The sequence below is a fragment of the Cuculus canorus genome, chromosome 14, assembly GCF_017976375.1.
Source record: "Cuculus canorus isolate bCucCan1 chromosome 14, bCucCan1.pri, whole genome shotgun sequence".
Lineage (NCBI taxonomy): Eukaryota > Metazoa > Chordata > Aves > Cuculiformes > Cuculidae > Cuculus > Cuculus canorus.
This window is the reverse complement of record NC_071414.1, coordinates 1026548-1040550: the sequence shown is the minus strand read 5'-3', so window position 1 is coordinate 1040550 and position 14003 is coordinate 1026548. Positions and strand designations below refer to the sequence as shown.

The 14003-nt window shown below is 46.0% G+C and overlaps 1 protein-coding gene across 1 annotated transcript in view; it reads right to left on the bottom strand.

Moving 5' to 3' along the window:
• The window catches only part of ANKHD1 (ankyrin repeat and KH domain containing 1), a 124465-nt gene that overhangs the window by 40397 nt on the left and 70065 nt on the right, over positions 1–14003 (bottom strand). Inside the window, exons 13-17 of the mRNA XM_054079703.1 lie at positions 12435–12522; positions 11711–11838; positions 11396–11539; positions 10643–10745; positions 924–1667 (exon numbers count right to left, since the gene is read on the bottom strand). Of these exons, the coding sequence (XP_053935678.1) occupies positions 924–1667; positions 10643–10745; positions 11396–11539; positions 11711–11838; positions 12435–12522 (1207 nt within the window). The remainder of the gene's footprint in view (positions 1–923; positions 1668–10642; positions 10746–11395; positions 11540–11710; positions 11839–12434; positions 12523–14003) is intronic.

Here is a 14003-nt window from a genome sequence, read left to right as displayed (position 1 = left end):
AAGGACTTTCCACATATTTCTACAGCTTTGAAATGAACCTAAGAGGACAGGGCAGCAACTACAAGGAGGGGGAAACAGGAAACAAGGGCTGAAGGACAGACACAGGATGCAAAGAAAAGCTGAAAAACACTGACCTACACAAACCACAGAGCAAACCCCACGGGCTGTATCCTATGCCCCTGCGGCAAACATCCACCCTGGTCACACCCTTAGAACACGGGCAACCAAACCAACACCACTTTTCCCACACGGGGCTTCACACAGCCCAGCATGTGGAAACTACTGTTCCTCTTCACTGTTTGACAAAGGGAAGGATGTTTGGATGCTGACTTGTCATCCAGGTAAGAGGACACCCTTCTGCCACACGTTGTATCTACAAGGCAGACATTCCTGTGCAGCAACTGGGGTTTAGCGGGTGCTCTGCAAACACACACCATCGCAGATTCCAGGCTGTGTTTAAACCAGAGCAACACCACGACCAGCAAGGAGAGGGACACCTTGTCCATGCAAGTGACAGTGATTTGGCTTTTCTAGTGATGGCCACTACACAGGAGAAAGTTGATGAGGCACAAGCCTGTACAGAAAACTCTATAGAAGAGATAAAACTGTCACACTTCCCCGTTTCCTAATGGGCACTATCAGTCACTCACGACAAGGGTTTTTAAAGCAGCACAGAAAAGAACGAGGCTGAAGGGGCTAAAGCAGGTCTCCAGTACAGGATGGTTTGCACTTGGGAGAAAGATATTTAAAGGTTTCATGTTAGAATGGGAAGTCACTGTTAGGATTAATAGGACTAATCAGGAACTTTATTCTTAAGCAAGTATTCCCAAACTGGAAAACCCCAAGATGGTTTTGGAGGAAAGGACAGAGAGGGAAACTGAGCACACAAAGTAATGCAAAAATAGTTATATTTCTGAACCCACCTGCTATTAGGTCATCAAGAGTGTCGGTAAGCGTCTGTGCTGGAGTGGCAACCATTAATCCGTCTGGTTCTGGAACTAAGAGCCCCTGCCCAGCAATCTGCTGCTGCTGTCCTACATTCTGCCGGTTCCCTATTGCTTTCTGGAGTTCAAGAGACTCTGTCCCATTATAACCTAAATTACCAGAAAAATTACATGGTGGTGCTGGCAAAGGCTGGATGGGGACAAACTCTATTTGTCCAGCAGGTGGTGGAGACTGTTGTTGCTCATCGTCTTTAGACAAGACTGTGTCAGCCTGAGGTAACCCTGACAAGTTATCCTCTGGCGGGCCCTTATCGGCCCCCGCGTCTGGGAAGCCGCCCGGAAGTGGGCACTGTGGCTGCGGGGGCAGCGGTGTGTCTGGCTGCCCTTTGGTCTCCAGATATTCTTTGGTAAACTGCTGCTGGGTTTTCATCTGCAACTGCCTTTCCACCTTCTGCAGCTCCTTCAAGATTTTCTTCTTCTTCTGTACTTGTTCTTCTCTGTTCTTTTTAAGTTCTTCAATCTTATCTTTATTTAAAGGCTCACCTTGGATTAGTTCCAATGATTTAAGTTGTGCTTTTTCAATGGCACTAATTCTCTGTCCCAGTTCATTCAGCTTGCCTTCGGTCTCTTCTACTATGCACTCCAAAGGCTGGTAGGGGTGAAAAGGTGGCAGTAGGTCCTTATCTGCTACCTGCAGGGAACTTGACTTCTGCTTGGATGTACCTAAGCACATGAAAAATGTTTGAAAAAACGCCATGCTGGACACCCCAACCTCCCCACTCACCCACCAAAGAAAACAAAACAGAAATCTTTACAGCTAACCCTGCACATCCATCACAGCCCAGGAAGGCAAACCCTGCTCCCCACGCTGAGACAAAGAAGGATAAAGCACACGGCTAGAATTTTCTATATTGAGCTGAATATCTCTTTGTACAGAGCTGGTAACATCTTAGGGAACCTTTATGGTTTCTGACACACACAACGTGTCTGGGACGCGAAACCAGCCACAAGAACGAGGCCGTTTAAATAAAGGACTGAGTTCCTAGAGCTGTTCTGGTGTGCAGAGCCACTAAACTTGTTTTTTTTTGCCACAGGTGACTCCCACCAGCGAGGTCACAGCAGAAGCAGCCCCTCCCAGAGGGAAGGCTGGCTGATGCCAGGTCAGGCTTGAACTGGGCTTCCTCCAAGTGCTACAGCATCCCACCTTCACACTCCAGACAGCTCCTACCAGCAACAGGTTCCCTGCACATAAACAGATTCTGAAACTTTGGCACCTCCTTAAAATTTGAGACAACAGCTCCCTCACCTCCCTCTCGCTGGTAACAAATTAACAACTCTGCTTACAATCAAGACTTGTTGGACACAAACCCTGCAAGGAACCCCATGCCAAGCCTGCACTCCTCTTGAGAGCTCACTGCCTTCAAGAAACCCCAGGCTGCTTTCCCAAAAGTCACTTTGTGACAGCATCAGTCCCATCTCGCTAACAGTGATATATTAGGTGCTGAAATTTTAATTATGACTTCAGTGTAAGAAACTTGAATAAAACCATGGAAGGTTTTAGCCTGCTCACATAACTTTCTGCACCGACACTCACTGGCCGACCCAAACGGAGAGAGATGCAGCTTTTTAAACAACAAAACAAGTAGGTGTCAATTTTTACAAACTGAGTCATATAATTATTCATTCAAAGGGGAACTAAACTTATGTATAGTATGAGCCATGACTTAATAAAGGCACCTAAACGTCACACAGTCTGGATGCAAGAATCAAGTTCCGGCTCAGTCACCGCCTCTGTAAGGATTGTTTCCCAAAACACCGATTTATTTCTCTCTGGGCCTTCCTTTACCAAAATCATCATTCACAAGTGACTTCATTTTGCACTGCTATCAAACCAGGAGTCACACCCCCCTCACTCTGAAATGAATCTGGTTTTGAGGAACTAATTGAAAAAGCAAACAAATATGAGAATTCTCTCTTAAAAGCAGCTTTTCTCTCATAAAGAGAGAAAATGAAGATTGCAATGGAATTGAACCAACTCTCTGCTAAGTATCTTCACCTGACTCTGGAGAAACAAAGCTCGTCTAGACATAAGTTAACAACACAGATCTGAACTCCAGCATCTCACAGCCAGTGCCACCCCGCTGGGATGCGTTCTCTGTCCCAGCACCACACCCAGCTCCTCGTCCCGGGCAGCAGCTCCGGCTGCACACCTATACCAACCAGTGCTATTTTGTCCCTTAGCCATACACAAGTCCCAGGACAATTTTTGAGAAGACAGTACAGAAGGTGCATCCAGGCTGCACTCGCTTGCTTCGGGCCGGCTGGCGGATGCTGAGCTAACGCCGGCTGCAAGCACACGCTCTGCTTCTGCATCCAAGTCAGGGTTTATAGTTATCCTCGCATTTTAAATAGTGCAAATTTACATTGTGTGGATTACTCTTGAAAAGTATATTGCACTCACCAAAACCCTCTGCAATGCTTGTCTAGGTCTTTTTTAGGAGCTAATAAATCAGTTGGCGGCTTTCGAAGCCAAGCTGCTCCCTGGCTGAAGGAGTAGAAACATCATAGTCACCTCACTGCTCAGGTGAGATGCACCTGAGCCAGGAACCCTTTGCATTGCTCTGTTTAGCCTCATCTCTAAGGTTACCGTCTCTACCATTTCTATCCTAACAGCAGGCATTCCCACGGCCTGGCAACTCTGGACAACTTCCATCACTCGGTAGGAAAGAAAAGGAATGGGTTTAAGGAATGGGTGGATGAAGTGCTTGGGGACATGGTTTAAGGGAGTGTTCGGAATGGTTGGACTCGATGATCCAGTGGGTCCTTTCCAACCTGGTGATTCTATGAAAAGCTGCAGCTCAAGAAGCCCCATATAATAAAGTACAATATTGCCTCTCTCGGTTAAGCCCCACCTGAGGAAAACAAGCCTGGCACAGAGGAACTCTTCTCCAAGCCCCTGGGAAAGCAGAGAGCAGAATTGCAGCCTCGCACAGAGCTACGGGCTGGGCAGAGGAGCCAGGGCTCTCCCAGCGGGCAGAGCTCCCTGACAGGGACTCAGCCCAGGAATCCTCACGGAACACCAGGGCAGTTTCTGAAGGCAGGAAACCAGCAAGGGAAGAGATGGGCTCTGGAATTCCAGAAGAGGTGGAGAGATTTTCTTTAACCAGCTTCTAATTAGGTAGCACGGTCACTTTTCAGGTTCCAAATCATCCTTTCCACACCAGAAAACAGTTGCAACCCATGATCCTGGGGATACTGGAAGAGGCCGAGGGGTAAGGAGGAAGACATGCTCAACCTGACAAGCACCCCAAACAGCCAGGTCAAACCTGAGGGGCACCAAGTGCTGCTGGCACCTTCAAACTTCTCCATGTTTTAATTAATACTGTGATATCGGAAGTATTTAAAAGCAGCAATTTCCTGTAGGATTCAAGTCTCCTACATTACAATAGCCTGAAAAACTGTGCCCATTCTAGTAAATACTGACAAACAAGACAATACTTTATACCTTCACTTTTGAAACACCTACGTGCAGTATGACTGAAAAACCATCCCAGGGCAGAGCAGCACTGCCTCAGCTTCTCTTTTTGTGTTGTTCATTTCTCTTTTTGGTGGAGCATTCACCTTCTACACAACCTGCCTCCTGCAACATGAAACCCAGCAATGCTCAGCAGTCAATCCACCCTCTAAAGAAACAGGTCTGGCTACTTTTACAAATCTTGTTTCATACGAAATGAAGACTGAGGATAAAGGAAATCCAGATGATGCTACACTGCTATCACCGGTCATCAGGCACCCACAATCACAGGACAGAGGGGTTCAGTTGGCAGAAAACCCACAGAATGGGTTTCACAGCAGAAAAGCTACAGAGAAAGGAAACAACTGTCTCCCGATTCACATTGTGCCCGGTAGCACCAGATGCTCTTTTACTAACATTCCCCATTCCCACAGGGTCCCATCCCTACCCTGCTCATCGCAGCCTTGTTCCCAATTCCCACAGAGCACACACGTGTCTGCAGCGAGGTCCCCGACCAACACACGTTACACAGGGCAAGCCCTGCTCTGCACGAACAGCTCCCCAACCACTCCTCTGACTTCTTAGTCTCTCCTCATAATGAGAGGTAAGTATTTCCTATGGAATCTCCTGGACATCAAGGATCATCTCAGCACTTGTGTTGCAAGAGCCCGTTCAACCAGTGCAGACTCCCTCAAGCACCACCATCAGTTTTGAATTCCTTCTGGCTGCAACACTGAAATGTTCTGGGCACTGGGAGCAAGAGTCTGGAGAAACAACCTTCAAATTTATGGTCCTCAGGCGGCTCTGCTAAGGAATTATACTCTGTTAATTTAAATTTGCTTAACACACATTGACTCTTTATAGGGCTGCTGCCTACGAACAAGTCTGATACCATTTTTCGTACACAGGGCTGATGATTCACTGGATCATGGATCGGTTTGAGTTGGAAATGACCTTAAATCCCATCCAGTTCCAACCCCCTGCCATGGGCAGGGACACCTCCCACTGGATCAGGCTGCTCCAAGCCCCACCCAACCTGGCCTTGAACACCTCCAGGGATGGGGCAGCCACTGCTAATCCATAGGATATCTCCTTCTCCCCAAGGCCAACTCATTTGTATGACCTTTCACAATGAACAGAGCAGCACAGGTGAGATGGCACCAGTCAAATGTAAACCCTCCTAAGAACTAGTTTATTGACCCCAATGACATAATTATTATGGGTACTGTCTACGTTTGCTCAACAACAGCCTCGTACTTTACCGCAGCGCCACAGGCAAGTAATTGCACCATCCTCTGCAGGTCTAAAGACTAAGATATTTACTGACTGAGAAACATGAAGCCCAGTTCAGCTCTTACCCTAACAGCACTAACTGATGAGTTTGCAAGGACAGACATTTGTTGCATTTTTAGACTAAGCAACAAAAGTTTAAGAAAAAAACCCACTATTTTATTTTTAAGGCCTTTTCAGAAAATTAAAAAGAGCAAAGGTTTGGTTTTACAACCCATTACCCTCTCCAGGAAGTTTGTGTCAACACAATTTCCATTTCAGCTTAGTGGTTTTCATCTTGGCGACCACCTGGAACAGTTACACTACACTTTACTTTTCATTAGAAGGAATTCTGGGACCTGTTGACAGCTCCTGAAGTTTTGGAGTTAAGTGAGGGGGGGAAAAAAACCAAAAATAAAAAAAAATAGAGAGGGTCTGCAAATCCAAGCAGTTCAGTTCCAAAAGATTTGTCTGGTATAAAAAATGATAGCAAGAAAAAAAAGAAAAAAGTCAACTGTGATACAAGCGTGTGTTGACACCTCATCTCTACTGGAGTCAACCCTAGTGTACAAATATGTCTGAATCCTCACGCCATCCTGATCAGTAACGTTACCTAAGATTTAAAACCCCAACCAACCAAAACACACCACACCATACACCACCCGGCCAAACCCCAGCTCCAGCCTGCTCTTCACATCACAACAGCCCCACGTCAGGAGGCATAAACCCATGCTCACATCCTTGTACTCTAACAGAATTGCTTGTCCACGGTTCTGGCACTTTAGAGTGTTTTACAAATCTGATTTCACTCTGGAGTCGAGAGTTAGATTTGCAGCCTGCAATGAGAATTCACCAGTCCCATCAACAGAAATAAGATGAGCTCCATATTGAATTGTCATGAAAATTCCATGTTTAACTCATTTCTACCGGTAAGGAATCCAGCTCTGAGCACGCAGGTCAACAGTGTCCCCTTGTACACACAAGTGCAAAGTACAGGCTGACACAGTCTGGTGAATGGGGCAACAAAACCCAACCTCCTTTTCCCAAGTCAATTTGCCTGCTACATTGTTTTTAATAAATACTTAATTCTTCTTGATAGAGAACAGGACAGTTTGTGCAGGACTGAACAATCAGATGAAGCTGTATTTTCACTATGTTCCTCCTGCGAACCATGCAGGACTTTTGCCAATCATCATCACTCCTGCTGGGGTTTCTCTGGAGCGCGTGCAGGGAATAGATGTGATGACATCCACCAGGCGATGGTGACATGGCTGAAATCAAGCCCAACTTCAACCGATTTTCTGACATTGAAACATTCGAGCCACTTTCCAATCTTCGTCTCCTTCCCAAGTTTCCCCTGGTGACTTGGCAGGATCTCACGGGAAAGCTGCTTAGGTGTGATTCAAAAAGTTGGTGGCAGGCAGTGACTGAAGCTTCAAAGGAGTGGAATTTCACCAACTCCCATGCAAAGATCTTTATCCACTTGTGCTCCGGGGGACCTACACGTGTCTTGGTTTCAAATCACCTGCCTGCACTGCTGAAGAGTCTCACACAAGGAGAACAGGTCTGTACATCTCCTAGGAAAGTAACGGTGAAGGACGAGAGCCACGAGGCACGGACCATTACAGTTCACTTGGGAACTCACCCCTGATAACTGACCCAGCTGCCGACCCTCAACAGCTACAGAGGGAACAGCAGGAGAGAATTAGCAGATGCTGAAGCACCTGAGCAATGACCAGGCAGCTGGGCTGCGTAGCAGAGAGGTCTGAAAGGAGTCAGAATGGAAAAGCAAGAACATAAGCTTGCTTTAACGCCTTCACCTCAGTGAGAACAAGACAATCTCTCATTCTACTGTTCATCTACCTCTGTTTCAATTAAAGCACACCATGTACGAGATACCTGCCAGTTTATAGCTCAGCATTAGGCATAAAAGTCAGATATTGTGGTAAAAAATCTTGACTGAATTTGTAGCTATCGAAGCTCTGTGGAGCTGGTTTCCATTCCTCTCTCGGAGCTGTCATCGTTGGATTTACACAGAGATGCAGAGGGTGCCGTGTAGTCAAGGTCTGGCCTAGAAAGCTTAGACACTTCAAAAATCCTGCTCAGCTTGACGAGAACTCTGGCCTCTGTCCCAGGGATCAAGAGCAGATGTGGCGGCTTTCAAGTCAATAACTGAAGTCTATCAGAGCTCGTGAAATTCTAAAAACCCACACACCACAAATGTGAGATGCTGAAAGGTACTGCCCACATAAAACAGCAGTGGACTGCACTTTGGTAGATTTTAAGTGCTCTGAGACCTCAGCCTCCAAACCCAGACTGCTTTCAATTTGGAAATGCTTAAAAACACTTGACAGTTCAAATATTTTAACAACCCTGCTGCTCTGCACAGCCTGGTGAGCTTCCCCTTGTTGCACCAGCGTGTTGGCTTTCAAAAACCGTGGTACCAGCTGGGTTCCTGAAGACAGCATTCTTCTCGACCACCTCATGTGCTGGGCTCCAAGATACCTGCACCCAAGGGCACCGGATGCAGGGGCACTTGGAAGTGCGTCCCAGCCCCAGAGCTGGTCCCACCTGGTGCTGGGAAAGCAGGAGAGCCTCTCTGGTTCTGGCATGCACGGTTTTCTAGCCAAAAGACTCTACGCTGAGCTGCTCCATCAGAACTGTCGCTGGCTGCTGAGCAAACCTGATCATGTCCCGGTGAGGGCAGCAGCGAATACAAGACACTGAGGAAGGTTCTCCTGCCTCTCCCCATGGAAGCACAAAGAGCTGAACCTCACTGGATTTTACTTTTATATGGACACAATAAATGCTAAACCCAATCCTTCCCAAGCATATAAGAGGTGTGGTCTGTTCAGTCCTGTGAACAGACTGCTGCTTCCTTCACCTGGTTTTACTCCAGCTCTTTAGGAGGTTCCCATCTTTGCATGTCACCTTTATCTGAGCCTCTCTAGATCCACTGTCGGCTCAAAATGTTTCTCTTCTCAGTTGCTAAACACTGATACTAATCCTTTGCCAAAGCAGTTATTCGAATGGCAGCTATACCATACGCCTTCTTACCTAACTGAATAGGAATGCAATTCAACAGCAGACCCCAAGCTCCTTTTACAAACCCTCCCAACATATCTGAATCACAATGATAACATGCAGGTGTATTCCAGATTTGCCAAGAGCTCTTCAGGAACCACACTGTCTCTTTTGCACCTCTCACAGAATGAACACAGGCTGGGCTGTGGTGCTCAGGGCTGTTCTCCCACCCCTGAGCAGTTTGGAGGTTTTATACAAACTCAGAGGCTACCGCGAAGGGGGAAGGCAAGACGTCTTCCGAAGATAAACAATTTTGTAACTTAGGAACTTAAGACTGCTTCCCCAGCTTCATGGAAGTAACAAACCTGTCTTTACTCACCCTCTCTCTTGTCCCTCATACCCTAGAAGCTCAGGGCTTGTTAAAGCCCTGTGTGTGTAACGAGTTCAGAATGGAAGTTCAGCAAAGAACACTGACTCTCAGTCACAGAGCGGTACCGCTACAACGATCACCATTTATGACAGAAACACCACCTTTCCCTTGAAGACCTGAGACCCTCCTGAGCTTCACACACAGTTGTCAGGAACGCCTCGTCAGCCCTACAACACATTTCTGCTGGCACCTGCAATAAATTTTGGTTTTTTTTTTTTTTTTTTAAAATGAGAACTATTCCTTAAACTACAACCAATTATTTGCTTTCCATACTTTGATTAAATAACATGAGATTTCAAGCCTGTAACCTCAGCCTTCTGACAGGATCAAGGAACCAGTCATCGATTCCTGTGCATCCCAAAATGTACTTGCAGAACACAGATCCCTGAACCACACTAACAGTTACATCACTATAAGGCCATGCGTGCTGGTACAGAGGTTTTAGCAGGTTTATGTGAACCCGAAGTTTCACATCCTTTGTATTTGTATGGTACTCATTTTTACGAAACCTAAACTATCCTGTGTTGCACATCCTAGGAGAACGACCCAACAGCTGCATGGCAGAGATGCACGGCGAGTGTCCCAGTCGCGCGTTCCAACACTGTTCGGGACACAGGCCTTTTCCCTGTTCATTCCAGCCCCTGGGGTCAGTTGGTTCATTTGTTTTAGGAAGCATGGAGCAATTCCAGAGTAAAGGAATTAAGGAAAGTAAGCTAATAGAGCTCTGGACACCGTAATATTTGACATCCCTGTCCAAAACTGCAAATCATGAAAATCTGCAATTTATGCCACTTGGGAATTTGCTGCTCCTTCTGAGATGCCTTACAGACATCAAGAATTGTTTACCGAGACCACAGCTGGAAACAAACTGCCAAACCCATCATTTAAGTCTCAACTGGTCAGCTCCATCATGCTCAAAGCACAAACCCTGCTGTTACAGTTACTGACACGGGCGCCGTTACTAAGACAAAAAAACCTCTTCTGTAAGTAGCTCTGCATCGGTGTTTCACAGTGCCACCGCGTTTGTATTGCAACTGTAGGACTGGAAACAAGTAGGGAGAGCAGGTTCATGTAGAACAGCTGCAACTATTCTAGACGGGCAACGCACAATACTCAAAAGTTAACACCATGCCTAGAGGCTATCCATGTTTTTTATCACCCTGTGCCATAGCAGTTACCACAGTCATTTTCTTCCAAAAAAATAAGAACAATTCTATTTTTAGAATTTATAATATTATAATTCTAATAAATTAGAATAAGCAGAATAAATTTAGAATAACCAGTGTTACTGGACACAAGAAAATAAGCAAAACCTATGTGCTACATAAACCATTTTAAGTTGCACTTCGTTATAGGTGTTCAGGAGTTGGAATGGACTACACTCTGCACAAGATCTAAGAAAACTGTCCCCAGCCCATCCGTTTCCAAATCCCTCTGCTGTCCAAGTGGCTGCATACTAACCTTTCACCACTCCCAGGAGAGGCGGCGAGCTCTCTGGAGGGGTTCTGTCAGGCTCCTGGGGAGGTACAACCATGGCGAGCGTGTGCACCGGTACGCGTGGGACCTTGGAACAAAGCCAGAGACACACTTAGATAAAAAACCTTCCAGATGGACCAGATCACAACATGTTCACGCACAGCTACGGCAGACCTCTGTTCCACCCTCCCCAAACTGCTGTGCTACCTCTTGGTAGGACCCTCCCATGCTGGTTTAGTATGGATCATCTGTCAAAACTAATGGTGTTGATTTTCACCACATTCTAAACCACACAGGCTGGAAGACCATGCACATCTCTAGGCGTTTAACCAAGGAACTCCCCTGGAAAGCTGCCTCTCCAGACTGCGGAATTCTAAATCTACCCAATTTATTTTCTTTTACATAACAACCAAAATCAGCAAGGACATTGGAGCGGTGCTGTCACAGGGTTTAGAACTCTTTAAGCAAACACCGAGCAAATGCAACCAAGAAAATCATATTCTTTTGGGCTATGAGGTTTGGGACTGTCCTGCCCGAGAGGCACAAACAGCGTTCTCCAGAACACTGCGGACAAAGCCATTTGACTTCCTCCCTCCCTGCCATTTTCAAATGCACAGACTTTTCCAATGCCTTATGTTGTATGTGCTCAAATCTAAATTAACTTTGAAGATAACTATTAAGGAATTGCTTCTATGCAAGACTCACGGTGATATTTGCAAACAATTCCTTGGGCCTTACCTGAGACTGATCCTGAGAGGGGGGCGTGAGCTGAGACAGGTCTGCTGCAGGAACTGAGAGAACGTTGTTTGGGTAATCCAGCAAGTAAGAAACGACATTTGTGTGTCCTCCTTTGGCAGCTTCAATGAGCATTGTTGAGCCATCCTGAAGTGAGATTTTGAAAATAATAAGCCAGAAAATGGAATTTTGCTACCTACCCGGTGTAGCACGTCAGATATGAGTTAGACCACGTAAAACTGCACGTTTGCTAAGCCATTAAATCAGTGACATGGTTTGTTCGGTGCGTTCAATAAATGCACAGTCCGAAGGGAATACCTTGAGCCGATGAGTTGGATCTGCACCATGCGCCAGGAGCAGCTCAACCACTGCAAGGTGGCCTCCAGCACACGCCAGGGACACCACTGTGTGGTCATTATTAGCTGTGGCCCTGTTAACGTTGGCACCTACAAAGAGAAGATTGCAGAATTAAATACAAGGAAATGATATTTTAGAAAGCATCACCAAGCACAGTATTTTCTGGAACAGAAAGAAACTTTCCTAATCTTCCTACTTCCTACATCCTCCTGGGGTAAAAGCAAGAGATTCTGAGTGACTGCTGGCTACTACACATCCTCCTCCCCTTGTAAGGACAAGGTGGGATCGACAGTAACCACAGCCTTGGCAGTAAGAAGGAAGAGGAAGCACCTACAGGGCACACAACACACCGCCCAGATATTCATCCCAAACACTCACCAGTGTTACCACATGGTGCAGTTTTTACTGTTCAGACAGGACTCGAGGGTGTTTTTTTCTGAAGGGGGGTGGGGGGGTTTAAGAAACTGAAAATATTTGTGGTTCTTCACATCTACTGACTCATCAGCAGGGAAAATAATGAGCAAAGTGTTCTGTGATTCAATGTATCATGAACTAAATGAAATTTGAAAGCCCTGAGCAATGTGACAAACAGACAGACCTACCCAGGTTTCGAAGAAGGATCATAAGCATGCAGAACTGTAAAATAGCATTTTGAGGTTTTCACTCAGTTAACCCAGTATTTTACCTTTGCTGATAAGGAATTGCACAGTGCACAAATGACCAGCTCGTGCAGCCTTCATCAATGGGGTTCTCCCACCTTCAGATTCATGCTCCTGTTGTAAAGGAGAAATAATGGATGCATAAATGGGCAGAAAGTACACCAGCGTTTCAGCTTTTGAACCACCTCATGATGGGACCAGAATTACCTCTCTCAAGAAGATCTATCTCATAAGCTGACTGTAATCGATATAAACTGATGGGAGTCAATGTTCATGTTACCTTAAATACTGAATCACACTTTCAAAAAGCACTAAGACCAGATTCATATTATTATCACACAGTGTATTTTCCCTGTTTACACCTCGTTTTATTTGCGTGTTCATAACACATTTGAGAACACAAATAGCTTGTTTCCTCTTCAGACACACGCAGTGACGTGACCCAGGCCTCGCGCAGCAGCAGGAAGCACACGCTGGGTTGGAAACGGACCGGCAGCAGTTCTGAGAGCTGTCATGAGCTGCACGCCAGACCTTTACCACTGCAACAACCTCCGAGGGACGGATGATGTTTTTAAAGCACAGGAAGAGGATCAGCAATAAAACCAAGACAAATCACCGTAAGTCACAAAGAGTGTCTGCGTAAGAGGATTGGAGAATAGAACAGATGAAAGGATGATCCAAACCGATAAAAAAGGGAAGAGCAGCAAGAACAATTGTTGAATTTAGAAAGTTTCTGAATACTGGAAAGATGTGGCTGAATACAATGTTATTAGAGGTTCCAGACCTAAAAATCTGCCTGCATGCACAATCTATACCATAGAGAATGCTGCCTAACATGCACTCCCACAGCAACAACGGGGGAGAACATCACCCTCCTGGGATTGCCTGTGGCTGTGCTCTGAATATTTACTCTGACCAATAATAAACCAGCACTGTGGCTTTCTTTCATTTAACAGCTGGGAAACCAAGCTCTAAATTCACTGGATGCTCTTGGAATTGCATGTGTATCTGCCAGGGAAAGCTCACACTCAGTGCTGACAGTGGGTGGCACTGCTATTTACAGACAGAAAAGGACAAGAACAGATTGGACCGAACAAGTCAATTCCTTCTATCACTCCAGCATTACTGGAACCCCCTCGTGTGTGCTGTGACATATGGCTTGCGTTGGTCTCAAGCTGCACCTTAAAGTTTGCTTTCTGTTCGTACACTCAAGGAAGAAATCCCTTTCCTGGACCTTCTGTGGGAGAATGCCCTCCTGTAGGAACCCAAACCCAGTCCTCAGCCATACGTGCGGGGTTATGCTGCCCCTCTCCTCTGCGCTGTGGAAAGATGAGAAACGCTCTGCTCCTGGACCTCTATAAGAACTTCGTACGATTGCATCGCTCTACCGCACATTTGAACTGCATGTTAGTGCTCTGGTTTCTTTGTTTCCTTGGTCCTACTCTGAGCAGAAGGCAGGTTTACAGACTGACTGGTGAAGTCAACTCTTTTCATTAATGAGCAGATTCTGCTTCCAGAGCAAAAATTGCTCCGCTGCTGATAAATACATGCATACTTTTGGAGTGCCTGCACATTAGAAACATTTGTAGGACAAC